Below are 25154 nucleotides of genomic sequence, written 5' to 3'. Positions count from 1 at the left end.
TGAAACAATGTTTCTTACTACTGTAAGAAAAAATACTGAGTCATGGAAAATTTTTGCAAAGTTTGGAATATAATTTGGAGAAAGTCCCTTGTTCACAGTGCGGATGCCATGTAAGATTATAGTACCAATAAAGACATTTTTCCAAAACCTGAACCTGAAAGATTTAATATGCACGCTGTGTTATTTAATATGATTTTTAAGATTAATTTTTAGTAGGAATGTCACATATCCCATGGCCTGTATCTTGCTGAATTTATGCATACTGATTATTAAAATGAATCTAAAAATAAAGTATCTCCTATGATACACTCTTTGATAGAGTATGCAAGCAAAAGATTCAAACTATAACATATGTTCATTGAAGAACAAAATTATGTATGGATCAAAAGGAAAACTAAAGTAGGTTAAAATCCAGAAAGGCCCTTCTTTTCAAAGATAATATGTCATTACATATATCTGCAGTGTGAAGTGGGTTTTCTTTCCCCCGCTTAGTGAGCTCTGTTGGTAAGAGCCAGAACCCACAGAATATGGAAGCGGGTTGAGATACAACACAGGAATGGTCACAAAGACAACTGTATTCTTGTTGTTTTTACCTACATCCCTTAGGGCCACATTTGAACATGGTATTGGATAATTCTATATGCCACTATTTCCTACAGTGTGGTTCACAAAAGTGTGCTTTCTTGACCTGCTTCTTGAAAAAAGGATTCATTCTGTAGTCACAAGGTAGGAAATATTAAATCTTTCTCCAGAAGATTTACATTACACATTAGTACATTAAAGGTTCTTAGAAGTTCTGTTGTATGCAAACATCTCTAATCATGTATTTTCCAAACTTTCCTACTCACCAAGTCTTTCTTTTCATATAATATCTATTAACACTTTATGGATCATACTGAGGAGCTGCTGAGGTCAGAGAGGAGTGTTCATAAGCAGAGGAATAACCTTATGAAAGCAGTGTTTTTGTAGAAATAATGGAGTTGTATATAAGATAACTTGGAGACGGGAGAGACCGGAAGCATAAAGTCCTGCTTGGAAGCTGCCGGAGTAATTTGGTACGAAGAAGATGATACAGATGGGATAATAATGAATGTCTATTCATGGATTAATTCAACAAGTACTTATTGAGCCATAATTATACACTAAGCATTGTTTTAGATCTAGAGGATATGCGAGGGGAGAAAGTTCAAAATCGTTGGCCTCATGGAGCTTATTTACATCGCAAGAGAAATACAGTAAACAGATACACAAAATGGGAAATGGTGAAGAGCACTAAAAAGAAAACTAAAGCAGAGCATACAGGTAGAGTCACTGGGCAGTGGCTAAAGGCAGACCGCTGTGTCTTGTGGTTATTCTGCCTTCCACTACCCATCCAGTATGTGCAAAATGCATGAGAAATAAAAATCAGAGTTTGTCTTCTTTAATCTGCTTATAAAGTGTTTGAGCTAGTTCTGCATAACTGTGTCCTTTTCATTATTTTTCTATGAAAACTGTTTTTGAAAGACTTTCAGTTTCTCAGGGAAATCAGGTCTTTTTACTGTTTTTCACCACGGGGGAAAGATTGGGCAGCATGAACTGGTGCTGGGCAGACTGCAGTGTGGGAGACAGGAGGTAAGATTCCACGTGTTCTTTTGGGGTTACTTCTGACAGTAGAGAAATGAGATAGCACTCAGGAAATCGTAAACTGCCTTTTGTTTCCCTGCTCGCGATGGCCTAACTGCTTTGAGTGATTCTGAGGGGCACAATTGGAACAGGAGAACTCTTGTTTCTTATTCATTATCTTGTCCTTATCTTTTCCTTTTTCCTCCTTGGCCTGGGGCTTCAGAGTGCTTTCTAGGAGCGAAAAAGCTCTTAAGAATTTACACATTTGAAATATTTTTCCAGATTCTGGTCTGGCATGTAAGAGGCTTGGAAGTCATCACTCCATCCTAGCAAGTAAAAAGCTGAACAAACTAAAAATTCAACAGTGCTTCTTTGATTCATCAAAGAAGTGAAGTCACAGGGCAGAGTGCTGCCCTCAAAATTAGACAGACAGGCAAGTGGAGAGAATCCTGTCTTACCAGAGCAGAAGCCCACAAGCAGAAAGCTCTGCAGGAACCAGTTCAGGATGGGAAAAACTGAATGCTGAATTGCTAGAACCTCAGTGTGGACAAGTCTTAGAGTTAAAAAAAACCTGATGGGGCAGGGGGGGTGGAGGAGTACATTTCTGCGAGTCTTAGCTCCAGGAGATGTGTCGGGTTCTCATAATGAGGATCAGAAAAAAAAGTCTCCTTCTGCTCCTGGTGGGAGAGGGGAAACGTAACCGTTTTGTAATGTGTCAGCATATTCTGTTCTTCTTAACAAGGCCTGCCCTCAAGAGAAAAACTATTTTACAGAGCCTAACCTATTGGGATTTTATGGAACCTAACCAACCTGGGAGAAGAGAAACACCCAACTCTAGCCCACTCTAGCCATGCTGTCCCACCTGAGTGGGGGTTGGGGGAGGACCAAGAAGCACATAGGAAAAGACTGAGACTTAATCATACAACTATAGAATGCTTCTCTGTCCCCCATACCTCACTACCACGCTACTAAAGGCTAGTTACCCCAGTTGCTTTACTGAGTAAATGGAGTTCACCACTATTTACCAGAGTTCCTTTTACCCAGTATGTCAAGTCCAGCTTTCAACGAAAAATTACAAGGCATACTGAAAGGCAAAAATCACAATTTGAAGAGACATAGCAAGTATCAGAACCAGACTCAAGTATGCGGAGATGTTGGGGTTATCAAACTGGGAATTTAAAACTACTATGCTATACTAAGGATTGTAATAAAAAAGTAAACAACACATAATAAGAGATGAGTAATATAAGCAGAAAGATGGAAATTCTGAGAAAGAATAAAAAATGTTAGGGGGAGAAAAAAGAAATGCTAGAGATCAAAAACATTGTAACAAAAATCAAGAATGTCTGAACTCATTAGACTACATATGGCTAAGGAAAGACTCTCCGAGCTTGAAGATATATTAATAGAAACTTTGAAAATTGAAAAGCAAACAGAAAAAAAGAGTGAAAAAAAATGGAAGTAAATATGTGAAAACTATGACAACTACAAAATACGTGTAGTGGGGGAAGAGAGAAGAAAGAGAGAAAGGAACAGAAGCAATATTTAAAGCAGTAACTCAGAATTTTGCCCATGTTAATTTCAGACACCAAATCACAGACCCAGGAAACTCAAAGAACACCAAGCTGGATAAATACCAAAAAACCTGTACCTGGGTATATCGTATTCAAACAGCAGAAAATCAAAGATAAAGAAGAAATCTTGAAAGAAGCCAGGACAAAAAAAAAAATCTTTATCTATAAAGGAGCAAAGATAAGAATTATATCCAGCTTCTCTTCAGAAACCAAGCAAGCAAGAAGGGAGCAGATTGAAATATTTAAAGTGTTGAGAGAAATTTATTTCTTCAGTTACATCAGCTCTAATCTAGCCAAACAGATCAAGGTTAAATTAAATCTGACCCTTCACCCACAATCCATTGAACCCTGATTCTAAAATAGCAGACTTGGGAGAATGGTTGGAACAGGAAGAAAAGAATAGATCCAGCTACTCTAAGAATGTGATAGGACTTAATGACGTACCAGTGATGTTCTAAGGCGGGTGTACCTCAGGGATAGGCTTAAATGGTTAGAGTAAGTCCAAAGTGAATGTGAGACTTCGAATCGATATTTAGAAATGGCACAGGACCAATACACCTATGGTTCTGTTTTTTCCTGAACTTTGGTTTTCCAAGTGCTGCTCTCTTATTAGACCACCATGTAGGGTCAGAACCTTGGAGAGTTCCATACAGAGTAGGAGAAGCTTTAAAATATCCATGTAACTACTGCACTGGCATGAAGTAGGCAGGATGAAGGCTCTTACAACTGATGAAGCAAACTTCTTACTTGCTTTCTGTTAAAATCTCCAAGATTTAAAAGGCTGGCCTCTGCCTGCCTACAACCTCGTGGATGAGGCTAGGGATTCCAGTCGACCTTTTGGAACTAGCACAAAGCCATCATAGTTGCAATGGGATTTTTGTTAAATACTGATGTTAGGGTGACATTCAGGTTCCTTTCAGACACTTGTGCCTTCTCCTAAGGATATAGCATTGCTTCTCTGTGTTATTTCCTGACCTAACATAAAATTAACTGAACTCTTTGGCAGGGTTTGGAAGGTGGATTTGCCTAAAAGTTGTTTTCTGGTAGGCACTTAAGGTTTGTAATTGAGAGGTAAACCAGATACACTGTATGCTAGAGATGGTTTATAAAAGCTGAAGTAGGTTCAGGCTGTGCCAGCTACACCACATTTTTGTAATACAAATTCAGTCTGATTAGCCTCCTTTATTTTCAGTAATCTGGTTTGGTTTTGTTTATTGTTTGTTTTCAGGACTCTAAAAAAATCCAAACACTTTTATTTCTGTGGTTATTCTCTTTCTCTTCAGTTTTAGGGCATGTTCATGGCTTTTGCATCAGATTAATACTTTTTTTTTTTTTTTAAAGTAGGCTCCGCACCAAACACGGGGGCTTGAACCCAAAACCCTGAGATCAAGAGTTAAATGCTCTATCAACTGAGGCACCTGTTTAAAAATCTTTTTTGTTTTAACCAGTCCACATTTATGATACCATATTAGGCTAACAATAGGAACTTGAATGTGAATCTCAGGAAACACCAAATTAGTAAATCCTGGGGGTAATAACAGCAAAGGGCAGAAAATGATATGAAAATAGAACTAATTGCAGAGAATAGTCATGACATACTTATGTCCTATTAGAATTCCAAGATGTATTCATTATCCTTTTCTACTACCTGAGAATAGGAGAGTTAGAGCAAAGTCCCTGAATAGGGAACTGATTTGCAGTGCCAAAGATGAACATAGTCTCTAAAAGTACGTGACGACAAAGCAGTGTCCAGGATGGAATTAGATTCTAACCAGATTTTGGAGATAAGAAAATTTAGTTGTAGCATGAATAACAAAAAGAAGTATTGGTGAGAAAGATACAGGATTGTACCAAAGGTTTGTGCCTCTTTCAGGAGGCATCCCTTAAAATACTTTTAATTTATTAATGATTGATTATCTTAGGAAAAGAATGTCATATTTTTAAATGATGAGGTACACCCACTTTGTGTTTGTGAACAGAGTGGACTGACATAAACTACTGGCTCACACCACATGAATTAAAACACTGATTTAAAGAAGGTTTTCAGGTGGGCTGAAGAGAGGAGAGGAAGTGTATCCATGGTATGAATTTGCAGACATGAAGTTACAAGTAAAAACTAGAGACTATGTCAGAATAGAGGAGAGCCAGATGGCAAAGATGACTATGAGGGAAATACTGGTGCCATTAATAGGACTGAGGAAATTATGTTGGAAACCAGTAAGTAATGGGTTCCATTTGGAGCGTGTCGAACATGGAGGATTGGGGTGATGTCCAGTTGGAAATACTAGCTGGTTGGAAATCTTACACATTCACCATACTTTTATCAAACCCTAAATGTGTCTTTTTAAACATTTGATGAGACTGAGAGTTGTACAGGTTTCTTTCCTGCTCCCCTAAACCCAATAACGTGCTTATAGCCACAGATGGATTTTCTTAATGAAATATATTAAGCCAGTCACATAAGATAAGATGTAGTAATTGTTTTGGGTTTTTTTTTTGTTTTTTTGTGTTGTTTTTTTAAACCACCTCTGTGTTACATCTTCTAGTAGTCACAAATTGATGGTTTCCAAGCCCAGAGAGTTTTTAGCATTGTTAAAAATAATAATTCTCCCTGTGAATGTACTAGAAAACATTGAACTGTGTGATTTCAGTGGGTAAATTGTTTCTTGTGCTAATTATATCTCAGTAAAGCTATTGAAAAATTACTCTTCACACCTTTCCAGGTAGATGTTAAGATTACTAGGGAAAGACCATATAGTTCTGTATCACTGGTAGTCCTTATGACCTACAAATAAATTACATTGGATCTAAGGAAAGGAGAGAACAGATACCACTTAATTTTTAGAAAGAAGTTTCAGCCTAGTTTTTAGAATATAGAAAATCAGGTATTTTTTTCTTTAATCCAGTCAACAAACATTGAGCACTTGTCCACTCAGTCAGAAGAGTCAGGAAATGGTTCTTTAAGGAGACAGTACTCTGAGCTGAGTCGTGAGGGGTGTGTAGGACTTCGTACTGTGAGGAGAGTGGAGATACCCAGAGGGAATGGCCTGCATGGCCTGTGTGGAGAATGACCCTCAGTTTGGAATTAGCTAAAGTGAGACACAGGTTGCATGCAGTTTAAGAGAGAGAGAAAGATTCCTCCATGTAAATACATGAAGATTCATCATATTGTTTAACAGCTTTATCATATTCAATAGTAAGATTTTGTGCCATAAATTATTTAACCATTCCTCTATTAACAGATGTTTTGACTATTACTTGGTTTAGTCTATTCCAAATAATGTTGCATTGAACATACTTGTACCTGTGTCCTTGCAAACTGTGAATGTAATTCTGTGTCAAAGGCTAGGCCCTGATTTTAATAGTTGAGATTGACAAATTTAAGTAACTTCGGTGTGAGCTATGACTAGGCACATTTCATCATATTAGATAGTGTCTGAGTCCACTATTTTGATTACATCAAAGACACCTTCAGTTTCAGTTCTTGTGGGCCCTTATTCGGCTATGGGAAGGAGTCTGAATGATAAGGGAAGCCATTGGTGGATTCTGGGCAGAGGACTGACGGGATATATAAAAACGTTTCTGAGTATCATTCTGGCTGCCATGTTAAGAACAGACGTTAAGGAGGCAAGGATAGAAATAGGGAAACCAGGTCTGAAGGTACTGTATAGTTCAGGCAGTGGATAGCAATGGCTTGGACTAGGTGGGGAATGATGGAGGGATCCTAGATATTCAGTGAAGTTCCAGTTGACAGGATTCGCTGATAGGTTCGAAGTGAAGAGTCTTAGGATTAACTAAGATCAGAGTGGCCTTTTCCTGAGTTGAGAAGATTGGGGAGGGTGCAGGCTCAGGAGAGATTCTCAGAGTTCTGTTCAGGGCATGTTAAGTTTGAAATGCTTATTAGATGTCCATGCGGAGGTGGTGAGTATGCAGATGAGGCTAGAGATCAGGGTGTCTACTATTTTATGAATGAATGAATGAATGATTGGTTGAAAGGCAAATCAGGAAGGAACTTCAGAAAACCAGAAGTTTGAAAGAGAACAAGAATTAGAGTTAACTCCTTTATTATGACTCACATACATGGTCCTTTTCTCTCTGCTTCCAGGTAGGTCTGATGTTAACTGGAGGAGAACTAAACTGTTAAGAGTTTGGAAAGATGAGGGGGAAGTACATTTGTATATGTATATCTGTTTCGCTCAGAGCCTGACTCTTTCTAAGACATGACACTCCTCAGAAAGTGGTTGATCTTAAAACTTCTGCATCGAGATGTTCTAGCTTTGTGGAATTGCTGTGTTTTATCAAAATGATTATAAAGAAAACCTCTTCATTTTGACTTCCATGTAAAATTAGAAATGTTTTCCCACACACCAAAATTTCATAGACCACAGACTACATTTCCAAATCCTTCTCCGTACTGTCAGTTCCCAGAGTGGCTTTTCTACCTTTTATCTGTGTGTTATGGGGATGCCCATATTTGATAGAGCCTCATTCCATTCATGGCACAAACTGCAGCCTGATTATAGTAGTTTAAATTGCTGTGAATTAAGCCTGTCATTTATCCACATGATGAAATTTTCTTTAGGAAACATAAAGCCAGAAACTCCCTGCATGTGAGTGATAAATTCATGCTGGCACTTATTGCTTAATCCTGTTGATTTCATAAGAATCAAATCCAAAGGCATTGACAGATCTCACTGGCTCTTTCCAATTTGTTTGGTTAACAGACATCCTTATTTATAAAGAAGCTTAGTAGTCCACAAATATTTGAGTAGTACATAAGGGATTTTGTTTGAACTGTTGGTAATACTAGAGCATGATGGACTTTAAATTAAAAATAGGGCCACCTCAGAATTTCCCCAGGACTTTAACTTTAGCTCCTCTTGGAGCTCCACCATTTGAAAAGGCCCTCGTATTATGAGATATATTAAACTCCAATAGAATATTCTTTGTGCCTAGGATGTTTAGTAAACCTTAGAGTAGCCGTTTTTTAAGTGCACAAACTTATAAGGGAATCTATTTTCTTGTTAGCATTCTTGTAATAATTGGCTAAATAGTGGTCAGATTTAGCATTTCTTAACAAATGCCTAGAAAAAAAAAATTTACCGGTAAGTTTTTTTTCCTTCTGCTCAAAGAGGAAGGACACCTTTGGACAACAAACAACACCTATGGAGGGATGTAAGGACTTTTAACATCTTTCAAGTCCTAGAGCCGTGTTCTGCCTTTGGTGGATATGCAGATTTGAGATAAGGACGCAGATATTTTCTAAACACTGTAGATGAGACCACTAGGAGTTCAAATGCTGGCTTTAACGAAATTTAGAGATGAGTGAGAAGTGTACCAAACTGTTTCTTAGAGTGTTTTATTTTTTTATTTTTACTTTTTAAAAAAATTAATTTGAGAGAGAGAGAGAGAAAGCAGGAGAAAGAATCTCAAGCAGGCTTTGTGTTGTGAGCCAAAATTAGGAGTCGGACACTTAACTGACTGAGCCACCTGGATGCCCCTAGAGGTTTTGTTTTAAACACGTGTGTGTCAGCAGTACGTGATAATAACCTATTTGGTGTTCCTAAGAGTAATGATTGAAAACCCTTTGTAATCTTTTACCTCATTAACCACACCGGTGATGCAAGACTATAGCCACTTAAACCACCTGGAGACATCATCGAATGTAGGAGTTGAATCTGCAAACCTAGCTCTATGAAGTCGTGTCCTTTGTTGAATACCAGTCTTTGAAAGGCCACAAGAAGAAAACTTTGCTCAAGACTATACCTGTTCTGATATTCACGTTTATCACCACTATGTTCTTAGCCCCAGCACATTTCATGAGTATTTACAGGTGTTTGTTGTTAAAAGATGTTAATTTATTAATTGCCTACATGCTTAGAGTCCTTATCATCCATTCTTTCACTTAATTACAATTCTGTCATTCCAAGTACTCTTATTTTGGCCCAATACTACTAGCTTTATGAAATGTCAGATACTGTTTTCTAAAACTATCAGAGGTAGAGATTCAGGCTCCCCTGCCTCTGCCGGTCCTTGAATACTGCCCAAATAGAACCATTTACCTTTGATCTTTCCAGTGGGCTTCTTGGATATGTTTTCTTCTGGCTTCTGGCAGTCATTTCCCACCTGGGATTCTGTCCTCTCTGCCTTACTGCTAAATGAGTAACAGTTTCAGAGCTTCCACTCCAGTACATCTAACTTCTCTCCAGTCCTAAAATAAGTGCCCTAGGGAATTTTGTGCCAGAAATTACAGGGGAAGAGATGAGTCAAAAATAAACCGAGGGGGAACTGTATACTTCAAAATGGTTAAGATGGTAAATTTTATGTGTATTTTACCTCAATAAATTTTTGTAATAAATAAACCAAGGGGCAATTTGAAGTGACATCCAGTGATATTCATTGAAATATTAATACTGAATTAAAATGCAACCTTAGAAGTGATATTAAGTATTTTAAGTTATATTAGGTATATTTAGAAACTGAAGCCTACAAAGATTAAGTGATTTGCATAAGAGCTGAGAATAAGAGCCCAGCATTTTCAGCGTTAGTCCGTGTCTTTTCGGTGCTCTCTTCTTTAATTACTCCCTTGACCTAGGAGTTAGCCATAATTAACGCCTGTGTCAATTTTATCTTCCTTGGAACTGAATCATACTTTGTTCTTCAGAACTGTGTCCAACCAGTTGTCCCCCTTTCGCAGTAGTTAACCTTGAAATTGGAGGCAGTGGGTAAGTTTAGGTGCTGGGTAAACTGGCTTAGAAAAAGTGATCAAGTGACCTCCCTCTGAAAAGAAACCAGACTAGTCTTTTTACATCATCCTACATAATAGAGGCAACAATCAATATAGTTTACATGAGCACTTACCCAGTTATTCAAGGCCAATAATAAGGTTGTTTAATACCTGAAGATGTCATCCAGATGTACAAAAATAATAATAAGTGTATGTTTAATAAAGAACACAAAATATCACATAAATTGTTAAAAACATTCAAAAGATTTCTTTGTGAAAGTGCACTTCATTTTATAGCTGAGCAAACCTCTCTTTTCTAATATTGGAAATTTTATCACTCTAATTCTGCTGCAGTAATGTTACATGACAACTCTACAGTTCGGTGTTCTACATCAACAAGTTTTTTTTGTTTTTTTGTATTTTTTGGGGTTTTTTTTTTAGTTTTTTTTTTTTTTTTTTTTTTTTTTATTTTAAGTAAACTTCACACCACACTTGGGCTCAAGAGTCACATGCTCTACTGATTGAGCCAGCCAGGCACCCAGCAAATATTTTATTATCTGTGGGTCAACTGGGGTGGCTCTGTTTCAGACTGTAGGTTGAGTTCAGATCTGTTCCACGCGTCTCTCATTCTGGGGCTTGTCATGGGAGATCTCAACAAGAGATCAAGTCAAACTACACATACTCCCCATGAGCAAGACCAAAAGCAATAGGGTAAGGATATACCTCAGCTCTGCTACTGGGAGGCATTGTATAGTCAAACAACAGAGGGTATGGATAGATGATCCTGTTGCGGGGCGGAGGGAGTAAAGGAATGGGAACAAAAAGCTACAGAAACATTTCAACCTTGTAATGTCAGTTACCGAATCAACTGTCCTCTTTGATCTCTGTATAGTTGAACAGACGACTGGGGTCTTACTTTTTTCCAATTAACCCTTCACTTTGACTGTTACTCTTTCTCCCCTATGACAAGTGACTTCACAGTATCATTATTACTTACTGGGTGGGAGGGACCCCAAGAAACGTCAGTCAAGCCACTGGCTGATAAATTAACAGGCTTTTCCGAACTTGCTTACCCAGGAAACTTGATTTGCTCTTTAACTTAATTGCAAAAGCTTCATTGACATAATTATTCTTACTTTGTATAGCTTAATCTACATTCTTGAGTTCTCTATGCCCATTTTTTTTTAACCTCTTGCCTTTTTTTTTTTTATTTGAGTACAATTGACCTACGATGTTACATTAATTTCAGGTGTGCCACAATGATTCAACATGTCTATACACTATATTATGCTCACCATAAATGTAGCTACCATCTGTCACCATGCAGTGCTATTATAATCCCATTGATTATATTCTCTATGCTGTACCTTTTATTCCTTTGACTTATTCCACAACTGGAAGCCTCTATCTCCCACCCGCCTTCACCCATTTTACCTGTCTCCCCACGTCCCTCCCTCTACATCTGTGCCTTTTTCTGAATTAACCAATTCTTCCTAGCTTCATTGTTTTCCACTGTCATTCTTCTGAAGAACTTAATGAAGAGAGAAATATATCTGCTCTTGGATTTATGAATGAATGATGACAATGTCTTAATTCTCAAATGTTTGCTAAAAGTATATCGTTAGAGGGCATATATGTATAGAAATCAAAATATTAAAATTAACAGATATGTTTCCTTCATCATCATGTTATTCTCCAAATTTGGCATTTCATTCCTAATTCCTAAAAATTATATGGTTTTGTAAATGATGATATGTTCTTTGAACTGTATTTCTTTCCTTCTTAAGAAATAATTACATATCAAAGTAGCTATCTGGATGTATTTATCTGTGTAAAAAATGTGTTAGAAGTGTGACCAGATTGCATTTATAAATATTATCATAACACTACCATAAATTGAGTAAATAGCACACAACATCAGTAGTTCAGCTTAGAATGACTCATTTATCAGTCCAGTCATCTTCATTACTAAGAAATAATTCACAACAGACTTTGAGGTCTTGTAGAGATGATAAAAATAGGTGGAATGAAAATACCTGTTTAGGGAATTGTCTGGAATGTTGATTACCATCATATGACATCATCATCTGGTAGTATTAAATTTGACTCTGGCCACTTTTCTAGGCTATTCAGTTGACATAATTTTTTTAAATTACTACCTAAAAAACAGTTCTAGGACAGTTAATGAAATGTTACTGCATACATTGAAATCAGTAAGAAAACCCAGCTATCATTCTGAAATTATATTAACAAGAGTTTATGTTTCAGACAGTATCTCATCTTATGTCTGTAAACCAGTATTGCCTCATGACATCTTTCTATTCTTGTCTTGAAGGGCTGATTAACGTTTTTTAGTATTTAACCTAATTTTCTTACATGTACTGTGAACCTGTTCGCATTAGGGACTGAATTTTATTTTCATGTGGCTGGCGTATCAGCTAGCAATCAGGACCATTCCCATAGCAGTGCTTAAATTTTTTGTGTAAATTTTCGCTCAGTGGAACTTAAAGTTTATTAACATAGAGTTCACAGTTTCCGATTATTTTTCAGTGCTTTTAAAATGTAAATTAGATAGGGTCCCTCACCTACTTAAAATCATTCAGTGGTTTCCCAGTATTGTAAAATAGACTCTTGGTCCTTGGGCTTCTAAATTCTTGCAGAGCATGACTTCCACTTGTCAGTCCACCATTGGCCTTCCCCCCTTCCTGGCTCTTCTGCTTTAGCCTCATTGGTGGCCTTTTGGCTTCATGGGTGTGCTCCACCTGTTCTTTGAGTGCTTTTCTCCCCAGTTGAAATAATACCTTCTCATAAAGGCGTCTCCAGGTCACCTGTCTACAGTGGCCTACCCCAGATACTTTCCAGCTGATCACCTTATTTCCCTGCAATGTATTATGCTGTGGAATTATCATTTTTATGTGTCTACTTACTTATTATTGTCTCTTCCCCCCAAACAGAAGTTTCAGGAGGGCAAAGGTTGAGCATAGTGGCTGACACAAAGAAGTCACTCAGATACTTGTTGAATGAATAAGTAAGAGGATGTCTGTTAACACTTGAAACTCACCATAAATATAAGCATTCTTCCTTAATTTGATTAAGGAAGGGAGAGAGAGCGTTGTGCTTCGATGCTGACCTGAAGAGAATCAGTATTGTTGAAGGCCCACATAGTTGTATCCTACTGTGCTCATTATTCTTTTCTAACTAATTTTATTCTGATTCATAACTGAATGATGTGTGTGTATGTGTGTGTATGCTTTTAAAGATCTGTACACGACTTCAGAAAGTGTACTAAAAATCATGTTCTTTCTACATGCTTATTTTTACAGCTCTTCTTGTTTGATTTGCCCTATTAAATATTTGAAAATTGCAAATGCAAGTTTTCTCTAATGCATATTTCATGTTGTAACTACTAGACTTTTATTGGACACTGCAGACAGCATACTTTCATGCCACAGGATAAAGAAATTGCTGTGTGTGGACTGAAGCCAATAGGATAGATGTGGAAAGAAAACATTTCTAACAGGTTTTTTGCCATTAAGTTAGAATTCATGTGTGGAGCAGTTTAAGGTATAAGCTTTCCACAAAGAACAAAACTTGAAGTTTGTTACTAAGAACTCTTGAGTCGCCCAAGGCTTAAATAGTTTGTCTAAGGTCATACAGCGGTTAGAAGTAAACAGCATTCAAAATCAGGCTTCTCTGACTCTAGAACTTATTTCTGGTATATTTTGCAATCTCTGTAAGTCCAAGGAAATGAGATATTTATTTTATTTATATATTTCATTAAAGGTATGAAAAATTTGTTAAGTCCTCTGTCTGATATCCATTACTGTCATCAGTATTGCAACCTATTTGGCTTCTCTGTGGGGGTTATAAACGATTTTAGAGAAGTTTGATATATTTGCTTTTAATTTTTGCTGAAAAGTTGAACATGTAGGTACAGAAGTCAATTGTCAGTAATCTTTAAAATTGTAAACTGTGGGGGCGCCTGGGTGGCGCAGTCGGTTGGGCGTCCGACTTCAGCCAGGTCACGATCTCGCGGTCCGTGAGTTCGAGCCCCGCGTCAGGCTCTGGGCTGATGGCTCGGAGCCTGGAGCCTGTTTCCGATTCTGTGTCTCCCTCTCTCTCTGCCCCTCCCCCGTTCATGCTCTGTCTCTCTCTGTCCCAAAAATAAATAAAAAACGTTGAAAAAAAAATTTAAAAAAAAAATAAAATTGTAAACTGTGTAACTAAAACCTCCCTTGACTTTTCAGAAGACTGTGGTTTGCTTCAGTAGTTCCACTAGGTTTGAAGAACTGATTCAGTCTAACAGATGCAAACAGTCTAATGTAGGGAAATTGCTGAAAGCACAACTAAATTGCCAGAGTATATATCACAAGCAACAATTTCCTTTAATTTTTGTCAAACACACAATTTGAAATGATTGTGTACTTAAAAAAGCAAACACAAAAGCAAAATGTTTAAAAATCTTCAGTTTCATATTCTATTCATAAGTTGTCTCAAGGTTAAAAGTTTAATGTAATTTTAATATTAGAAGTAATATTGTAATCTAATATTTAACATTAGTATAGCCCATGTCATCCTAATTCAATATAGACCATATACCTAGTCCATTTTCTATCAGTGTTTACAATGTAAGGTGGTACATATGTTAATGTGTTAAAACCTTTTTCAGGTTTTTATTTTATTTTTTGTGTCTTCCTTTCTTAGTTACATTTTATCCAAGAGTTATTGGTTAGAACAAGCACAACCTAAGTTGACAAAGATCAGAGTCCTGATCTCTGGTGAGATAGAGTTTTATTTTACAATGACATTTTGTACTAATTAGAGGCAAGACATGTTAGAGAAAAAGATGAGGATAATTTGGATATGGGGATTGAAAATAATGAATCTTCACAACATTTTGAAGGAAACAAATAACCAGTTCTGATTATGTTATTGGAGTGTCAGGGTTCATAGTGGTCATATTCCTGAAAACAAGTTTTCTCTTCAAAGTTAGTAAAAAGAAATGTGAATTCTTTGCAGATTTATGGGTTTGAAACCACTGACCAGGATTTAATTATCTGAGGTGGGTTGTTTTTTTAAGGCTAGTTAAACCAAAAATATTAAATTGTCATCAGCCCTTTTACTTCCAGATTATAAATCAGTGAAATTACAAATTAAGTCCTGTTAGTATAACATTATATATTTAATTGCATAGCTTATCAATCTTTTTGGACTATTACTCAGATCCAGCTTTAAGGAATCCTAATAATTTCTGACTGAAGAATTTTAAGCTTAAAGGTAGTAATCAAAAGACTCAGACATCCCCGAAATTTAAGGAAACTCAACTGGCTGGGTTTCTTCACCTTGATAAGATGCTGGGAAAGCTACCCCTTGTTCCTGGGGGAAGAGATGGGATGGGATGCCAGTCGGTGGGGGCAGGGGTGGGGGGAGTTGGTGGATGGTGGTACTCTTGTGGGGGGTGGTGATAGTTACAGTGACTTAGAAGGGTGGTAATGAAATTCATAAAAAGAAAGATGAGCTCAGTCATAATAACACTGCAGTAACAAAGAAAATCTGTGTAGATACACAATTGAGTAATTGTTGAAAGGTCAGATGTGCTTGGCAAATCTGGAGGTGATTTTTATAAAAATTCTAATCGATAAATGAAATCCCCCAAGGCAGAGTTCTTAATCTTAATTAAACTTGAGATTTTATAGACCCCCCCCCTTGAAAATGCATACAGAATTGTATATGTATATTTTATGTCAGTATAATTTTTATTAGTTTCTCAGTAGGATCTATGAGCAGAAGGTCTCATGCCAGAATGTTAAGACATACCTTTGGGGCACCTGGGTGGCTCAGTTGGTTAAGCGTCCGACTTCAGCTCAGGTCACGATCTCGCGGTCTGTGAGTTCGAGCCCCGCGTCGGGCTCTGTGCTGACAGCTCAGAGCCTGGAACCTGCTTCCGATTCTGTGTCTTCTTCTCTCTCTGCCCCTCCCCCGTTCATGCTCTGTCTCTCTCTGTCTCAAAAATAAATAAACGTTAAAAAAAAAAAAAAAAGACATACCTTTGCTGGAGTGACTAAAGAGGCACCCTTGAGATTGGCACCAAGTGAGAAGAGTGTGAAAGGGAACTAACATTATCCAACTAAAGAATAAGGCAGTTCAAAGGTGATCTGCAAGGAGGGGATAGTTTAGATTAATTCTGTGAGGAAAGGTGTACAGAAAAAGGCAAAGGGCCAGAATTAGACTGTGGTAGTTATATGTGGTTAGAAGAGAAAAGTCAATTAGCGAAAGAAACGGAGAAAAACTATAAACAGAAAATCAATGTTTATTTTGGAAACCAGTTAAGTGTAAAATATAATTGAAAGGTCATAAAAGATGAGAACTGAGGAAAGGTAATTGGCTTTGGCCTAGAGAAGTTGCTGGTGACTTTAAACCTATGTCAGTAGAGTGTGAAACAAATCCTAATACAAGGGGCTTTTGGGTAGCTAGTAGTTGGGGAAGGTAGCCTTAGTCAACCCCTGATAACATAACAATATAATAACAACAACAGTAGCAATCATAGCTGATATAATAGCAGCTAACATTATTGAACCTGTGTGTGCCAGGCACCATGAAGAGGGTTTTTTCTTTTTTAAATTGCTTTTTTCATGTAATCTTCACATGACCTTGTGAGGTGTTCTATTCTATTATTGTTATCCCCATTTTGGGATTAGCAAATGGAGGTGGAGGTGGGGAGTTAAGTAACTCAAGGTCACATAGCAAATGTGAAGACAGAATTTGAACTGAAGCAGCCTGACTCATGAGCCTTCATTCTTAGCACTGTATTGGTAAATACTAGAAGTACCTGCATTGATGTAAAAGGAATATGGAAGATGTGTGTACTGCTATAAAAAGAAAAAGGATAAATGTTTTTGTGAAAGAAGTGGGGAGAATATTTGCACATTACAAGTGAAACAGAAAGAGTAAACAAAAATTAATAAAAATAGTTACCTTTAGGCAGAGGAAGGGAGGGAACAGAATGGAAACAAGACTTCTTGGACTGTATCTTATTGTATCATTTTAAATATCAGGTGAGTGTTTTTACATGTTCAAAAATAAACGGAGAAATATACCACAAAGAGATAGCTTTTCAAATAACTTTAATTTTTTTTTTTACGTTTATTTATTTTTGAGACAGAGAGAGACAGAGCATGAACAGGGGAGGGGCAGAGAGAGAGGGAGACACAGAATCAGAAGCAGGCTCCAGGCTCTGAGCCATCAGCCCAGAGCCCGACGCGGGGCTCGAACTCACGGACCGTGAGATAGTGACCTGAGCTGAAGTCGGACGCTTAACCGACTGAGCCACCCAGGCGCCCCTCAAATAACTTTAAAACATAGTAGTTGGACTATGCATCCTTAGGACAATATAATCTCAAGATAAAAAGAAATGCAAAGAAATTTGAACGTGTAAATTTTATCCATTAACTTTATTGTTAGTAGCTGTTTTGAGATTATTTCATGTATAATATAGGATAAAATAAGTAATTAATGTTAAGAAACAGGATCTTTTGGGGCACCTGGGTGGCTCAGTTGGTTGAGCGACTGACTCTTGATTTTGGCTCAGATCGTGACCCCAGGATTGTGGGATTGAGCCCTGTGTTGGACTCTGCATTGAGCATGGATCCTGCTTAAGATTTTTTGTCTCTTGAGCCCTGCTTGTGCTTGCTCTAAAACTTAAAAAAAAAAAATTCTTATAAAGAAATAGGATCTTTTATATAAGAAAAGAAGAAATATACATATAAAAATCAAAGACAAGTAATTCCTATAATGGTAAATTTGAAATGGAGTGAAGTCATTATTTTTTTTTTATATTTAAAAGTGTTTATTTTTAGTTCCGTCCCTGAAAAGTTTTAGAAATGATGCCAACCCTGCCATAAAAAGCATCCTGAGCACCCAGGTACTATTCCCCAGTAAAAAGAACCAAGGCTTCTTGGAAAAATGACTGATTCCAGGTTTGGGGCAGGAACTGTTCCAGTTATGCATGAGATGTTTTTATTATGCCAGAAAGTAACAAAGGCAATGAACATTTCTGTGGTCATGTTAACAAAACAGCGTTCTCACTAGTCAAAGATGAAAAAATTGAGCATCGAAAAGAATAATACTTGGGGCACCTGGGTTGCTCAGTCGGTTGAGCGTCCCACTTTGGCTCAGGTCAAGATCTTGTGGTTTATGAGTTTGAGCCCCATGTCGGGCTCTGTGCTGACGGCTCGGAGCTTGGAGCCTGCTTCGGATTCTCTGTCTCCTTCTCTCTCTGCCCCTTCCCTGCTCATGCTCTGTCTCTATCTCTAAAAAATAAACATTTAAAAAAATTAAAGAATAATACTGTAGTTAGTTGAAACGAGTATATAAAAGTAAAAAAAAAAAAAAGGAATCCATGCACCATTATAATACTTAAGAGAATCATAAAATAGAAGAAGAAAAAATTAAAAACAAACAGACCTACAAATCTTAATAGTTATCATTGGAGGTAGCTAGTGTGCCAACCCCTTACTCTGGAAATTGGTACTTAAGGAGGAAGAATTAAGCATTCATCCTTCCTGACCTATTTTATAGTTCAGGATAACTAAATAGCCCTAGTTGACAACAGAGGAATTTCATTTAATAAATGTGGCAGGAATGAAGTAATTAGAAAAATCACAGTTTTGCAACCCCTACTGAAGTAACTGGTTCAGGTTCAAACACCAGTGAATACTAAAATTAGTTTTGCGGTTCTCAAAGTACAGCCCCCGTTCCGGTATCTTAGGCATCATCTGGTACTTCTGAAAAATACACAAATTCTTGGGCCCTTTCCAGCATCTACTGTATCAGAGACTCTAGAGATAGATCCTAGTGATCTGGCTTAACAAGCCTTCTAAGGGTTCTCACGTACCCTGGAGCTTATGAACCATATTAGGAAAAAGAGGGTTGAGACTCTAATTGAAGGATCAAGCAGCCACTCCCAGAATGCAGCGATCAGGCTTAGCACTCCTAAAAGCAGAATCAGATGTTATATTCCTCCAAGTTGATGCACCTATGACATATTCTTGCCATGCTCCAAAAAAATTAAACCTGAATCTATTCTGTTCTTTGAACTTGAATTCCAAATTATAGGAAATACAGGAGATAGAAGAATAAGCAATATCATGAGGAAGCAAAAGACAAATCCAGAATGTAGGATGACTGACCTAGTTTCTTTAGCAAGTGAGTGGCATAGGAAAATGGGGGGTGGGGGTAGGAAGACTGTTCCAGAAAAAAAGGATTCCAAAGACAAAATAAGCAAATGCAGAATGTACATCTTTTTTGGATCCTGATTCCAGTAAGCCAACTGAGGAAATTCAGACTGTGAATTAGATGATATTAAGGATTGTTAATTTTGTTAGGTGTGGTGATAGTATTATGGTTATGTAAGAAAATCTATTTTTTAGAGATACATACAAAAGTATTTAAGGTGAAACAAAATGATGCCAAGATTTGCTTTAGGTTACTATGGGGACAAAAAAAAAAAAAAAAGATGAAGCAAGTATGCAAAATGTTGATAACTTATAAGTCTGGGGGATTCATTATACTATTTACTTTCACATATGTTTGAAATTTTCATAATAAAAAATAGAAAATTTAAAAAGAAATCTACAAAAATATTTATTAGGTTCTATTTATTCCTGTGCTAGCCTTTATCACAGTGTATTATAATTGCCTATTTACTTGTCTATACCAATATTTCTCAAACTATCAGTATTGAGAGACCAGTTTTTTAATTATCCAATTTGTCACAGACCATGATTTTTGTAAAATATGATAAAAATCAATTACCGGGGCGCCTGGGTGGCTCAGTCGGTTAAGCGGCCGACTTCGGCTCAGGTCATGATCTCGCGGTCCATGAGTTCGAGCCCTGCGTCGGGCTCTGTGCTGACAGTTCAGAGCCTGGAGTCTGTTTCAGATTCTGTGTCTCCCTCTCTCTCTGACCCTCCCCCGTTCATGCTCTGTCTCTCTCTGTCTCAAAAATAAATAAACGTTAAAAAAAATTTTTTTTTTTTTAAAAATCAATTACCATAAAAGCAAAATGGGAGAAAGGATATACAAAATATAACTGTAAAAAGTTTTATTGTTAAAGTCAACATAGAAAGTTAATTTCACTTAATCAGGACAAATGTAAAATAGAAAAAATAATTTTTTAAACTGTGCCCATTTACCAAAAATACACATATAGGCAATTAGTGTGGAGAATTGCTGTTACACTTAAAATTTTGTTGTGTAACTGGGGTGCCTGGATAGCTCTGTCGATTAAGCATCTGACTTCAGCTCAGGTCATGATCTCACAGTTTGTGAGTTCAAGCCCAGGCTCTGTGCTGATAGCTCAGAGCCTGGAGTTCTGTGTCTCCCTCTCTCTCTGCCCCTCCACCGTCCCTGCTTGCTTGCTCGCTCGCACTCTCTCTCTCTCAAAAATAAATGAACATTAAAAAATTTTTTTAATTAAAAAAAAACAATTTTGTTCTGTAGCCATAATTAGGTATTAAGTTTTTAATGTAAAACATGTTACCTAGAGGACCATGTGTATTAATTTGAGCTTGGATTGATAACAATGCCCCTCACTGAGGAGGATGAGGTATATACCTAAACTAATATTATTTCAGCCACAGGTTTATACCTCTGTTACATCTGTTACTGATTTCTCAGCAGAAGGTATAGTTTTCAGTTTTCACTACAGAAATCATACAGAATAAGGAAGGTCGTAGATATGATGTAATACTTGCTGAGATTTTCACTTACAGGGTGAACATACCAACCTCTTTAAACAGGAAGTCTCTTCATCTCTGGAAAATGGATGTTGTCATTTTTCTCACAGTGTGTTACAGATTTATTGACCTGTGAAGATTCTCGCTTTACATGGTGATTTTAGGTTCAGGTAGACTATACCTGCCTCTCTCCCCCCAGACTGTCCCTTTCCTGCCTGGCTTCAAAGCTTTTCTTCCCCTTTCGGCCATGGTAGTATTAATTTGAACTGATCACTTCTAAAAATAGTCAGTACTCTAGATTTGTGTTTCCCAGGACTCATTTTTTTTTTAATTTTTTTTTAATGTTTATTTATTTTTGAGAGAGACAGAGAAAGAATGTGAGTGGGTTAGGGGCAGAGAGAGAGGGAGACACAGAATCGGAAGCAGGCTCCAGGCTCCGAGCTGTCAGCACAGAGCCCACCGTGGGGCTCGAGCTCACGAGCTGCGAGATCATGACCTGAGCCAAAGTTGGACGCTCAACCGACTGAGCCACCCAGGCGCCCCTCCCAGGACTCATTTTGTAATCAATAGTTGGTTGTTGTTATTTTTTCCATACACTTCTCTTTGTTCACATTGGACCTCTTGGGTTTCTCTGTGTTGCCAGAATCACAAACATTTTTTTCCATTAACTCACGTTGACTCAGCATTTTCAACAGAAAGAAATTTTGTCTATCTGAATAAATCATTTATTTATGAAAAAAATTGTCTCTTTAGAGATGCAGTTTAAGTGGCATTTGGTGTGGCATTTCAGGAAAGATAGCGCTAACTAGCCAAAAGATAATCCTACACAGAAGACATGTTGCATTCGCCTCAATCAGTTGTATTTGCCCAAGGAGCCAACCCTTCCTTACGGATTTCCCAGTTCATCCAGCATAGAAATGAGGCTCTGATTTACTCTTAGGAGCAGAAAGCACATTGTCCACTTGCCAGTTTACTTAGACATAGTCACTCTGATGACAGTTTGGACATTTTGACTGAAAATTCAACATGTTCTTAAGTGAACCGTTTTTCTCTTTAGAATCACAAACGGCTATTATGCAGGCTCTGTAACGGCAGGAGGGAGATGTGATGAGCTGATCACAGCACATACAGAAGCATGTACGAAATGTCTGTTTCCATTTTTTTTTTAATTTGGGTATAGTTGACACACATTAGTTTCAGGTGTGTAACTTAGTGATTTGAAAGGTTTATACATTATGCTGTGTTTACCACAAGTGTAGCTACCGTCTGTCCCATTACATAACTATTTTAGTATCATTGACGGTATTCATTATGCTGTGCCTTTTATTCCTGTGACTTAATCATTCTGCCTATCTTCCTCTCCCCTTCACCCATTCTGCCCAACTCCACACTCCCAACCTCTCTGACAACTATCAGTTTGTTCTCTGCATTTATAGGTCTGTTTCGGCTGCTTTTTTGGGGGGGGGGGCGGGCTATAGCCGATGTCAGAGAAATTACCGCTTATGCTTACTTTTAGGATTTTTATGGTTTCACGTCTCACATTTAGGTCTGTCTGCTTATATTTAAAGCCTCTAACATGTATAGTACTACGATATTTTTACAACACTAATGATGATGCCACCCATCTATGATCAGACTTTAATCAGCTAAGTATTTTTAAAAACTGTACCTCTGATGTTTTGTGCATAGTATTAAAGCAGTGTGGGGAGTACAGAAGAGAATGATACGGTTCCTACCTCAGAAAGTGTAAATGAAGGTATCTTACTTTCTAACACACAGTGTGTTAGAATTAGGCTGTGTGTGTGTGTGTGTGTGTGTGTGTGTGTGTGTGTGTGTGTATGCACCCAAACATGCACACATGCTGAGATATTTATGGTATATGTGCAGGTAACTAAAGTATGAGACTGTGTTGTAAGTGGTAAGGAGTTCAGACTAGAGGTCATTTCTACTTGAAGTGATGAACTGTTTAAGGGCAAGGTGGCATATGAGCAGGGTTTCGAAAGGATAGTGAGGATTTCATCAGGAGTCTAGTAAAGAAGCTTGATACGGTTTAAAAAAAAAAAAAAAAGAAAGTCAAAGGTTCCAGATCAGCTATTCACTTACCAGTTGTGTGAATTCAGCCAGATTACTTAATCCCTGTGACCTTCAGCTTCCTCACCTATAAGATGAAAATTAGAATAATCCTTATCCTAGAGTGTTTTTAGGAACATTAAGTGACATAAAGTGATATGAACAAGTTTTGTAAACTGTAAAATGCTGTACAAATGTTAGTTTTACAGTAAATATTGAGGATGTCATGACCCAAAGCCATGGAATCTAAGTGTCAGTAAACCACATAGCCTAGAACACAAAATGTATGAAGATGACTGAATGTTGATTTGTCCATATGATTCCTCACTTGGGAAAACAACCTTAAATCTTAGAAAAGCCTTTCAAGATTCATGCTGACCTTCTTCTGCAAAAGATCATTTTAAAAGACTTAGATTTTCAAGCGAAAATTGAACTAGCTGTAAATGTTTAGTTTTCTTGAGTTAATGTAAACATACGCAGAATTAATTCTCAGGTAAACCGCTTTAGTAGAGATTATAACACTGCACAAATATAGCTAATGTATCTTGCAAAGTGTGTGTGCTTAGAGAACATGGCTATCACGTTTGATTTAGAGGACAAGTCTTGGGTGGATCAGAGGTGCTCCACTGAACAAAACAGGGTGTGAATTATTTAAGCTACTACGTGGGATCCCTGTATCTTATGTTACAGGTGGCTTGTATAGTAACTCCATGAAATGATTATTTAAAAGAAAGATATCCCTTGTCTGATGAGATGTCAGAAAATGGATTCATGGGTGTTTTTTACAGAAATTTCTTTTTTAAATGTGGTTAGGAAAAATATTCAATAAATTTGTAAACAAAGGAGTGGAGGGAGTGCTTAGGGCATAAAACAGCATTGGGAATTATACCGTGAATATTACATCACTTACATATTGTCTTGTCTTGGGCTCTCTCTCCATTTATATGGATTCCAGTGAAATAAGATTGGAATTACTTTTCTCAAGGCAGAGAACTTGGAAAACAGCATGGTACTTGAACACTTACTCATTTGAAAAGCTTTTGAATACACGAAGGGGATTTAAGAGTGCACTTACCTGGATGAGCACTAAGTAATATACGGAATTTTTGAATCACTGTATTGTACACCTGAAACTAATAAAACACTGTATATTAATCACACTGGAATTAAAATAAGTAAAGAGCTGGCTTTTTGAGGAGAAAAAAATCCTAAGTACTGATAGTGGGGATTTTTGTTAGTTTGGTTTTTGGTTTTGGTGACTAATCCTAAAATCTCTGATGTTTTCCAGACTACCTTGCTAATCATGGCCGGTTAAATGAGTCTGAGGCCAGGCGCAAATTCTGGCAAATCTTGTCTGCTGTCGATTATTGTCATGGTCGGAAGATTGTGCACCGTGATCTCAAGGCTGAAAATCTCCTGCTGGATAGCAACATGAACATCAAACTAGCAGGTAGCTGGGATGCAGCTGGCTCAAACATGACCAGACCCGAGCCACTGCACGTGTGTGTGTGTGTGGGTGTGGGTGGGTGTGGGTGCCACAGGCAGAGGTTCAGGAGCATTTCTACCAGTGACATCACGCTTTCTCAAAGTGTGTCTTACTTATTTCGTTAGCGCTATGTGTAAGGAAAAGTAAGAGAAATATATTCATTATTAATGTACAGAGTGGCAGCACTACACCCAGGGTCTGATTTGTGGCCAGGTCCCTTGGTGTGCTATGCTGGAGGAGGTGCAGGTGTGGGAGTGTGTCAGGGGGCTGCTGGCCTGGCCAGAGAAGCAGTACAGGTTGCCGGTGACGAGCCCGGCTCTCCTGCTTAAGGCTGGTGGCTGCAGAGAGGTCACAGACAGATTAAAGACAGTGATAGAGGTCAAATGCCTTGTTCCAATACAGTAACGTTTTGATTTATAACATGGAGGCTAAGGGTAAAGATTGCCTTACTAGTTTTCCTCCTACCTTTTTCATGATTGTAAAAAGTTTTCTATTTTATAGTCAGGTTTCTTTATCCACCTGGTCAAAAGTTCAGTAAATATTTATGTGTCAAGTACTTTGCTATGCTAGGTACTGGAATACAAATCCTCTGTTTCTAGAAGTCTAGTGGAGAGAGAAAAATAATTAAAATACAATATGTTGCCCAGAAATATATGTACAAAATGCAGTAGGAATCCAGGTGAAGGAACAGCAGTCTACCTGAGAAGTCAGGGAGGCTTCACAGAGAAGGTGCTATTTGAACTTAGGCTTGAGAGAGGAATTAGAAGCTTGCCAGGAGGATAAACAGGAGTAGGATATTGCACATAGGCAGGCCGACTGTGTAAATACCACAGATAAAAGGAGAGAGAGAGAGATGGAGATTGGTGTGGTGGGGAACTGTGGCTCCATATTGGTGAGACGTGAAATCTGCAGGCCCAGGGGATCGACACAGGGGAACAGTAGGCAAAGAGCAGAATATG

At 37.7% G+C, this 25154-nt stretch overlaps 1 protein-coding gene across 1 annotated transcript in view; it reads left to right on the top strand.

Moving 5' to 3' along the window:
• Window positions 1-25154, top strand: part of SIK2 (salt inducible kinase 2) — a 105317-nt gene that overhangs the window by 39964 nt on the left and 40199 nt on the right. The window contains exon 3 of the mRNA XM_049613551.1: window positions 23998-24159. Coding sequence (XP_049469508.1) covers window positions 23998-24159 — 162 coding nt within the window. The remainder of the gene's footprint in view (window positions 1-23997; window positions 24160-25154) is intronic.

This window comes from Panthera uncia, chromosome D1 (genome assembly GCF_023721935.1).
Source record: "Panthera uncia isolate 11264 chromosome D1, Puncia_PCG_1.0, whole genome shotgun sequence".
Taxonomy (NCBI): domain Eukaryota; kingdom Metazoa; phylum Chordata; class Mammalia; order Carnivora; family Felidae; genus Panthera; species Panthera uncia.
This window is presented reverse-complemented; position numbering and strand designations above follow the sequence as displayed.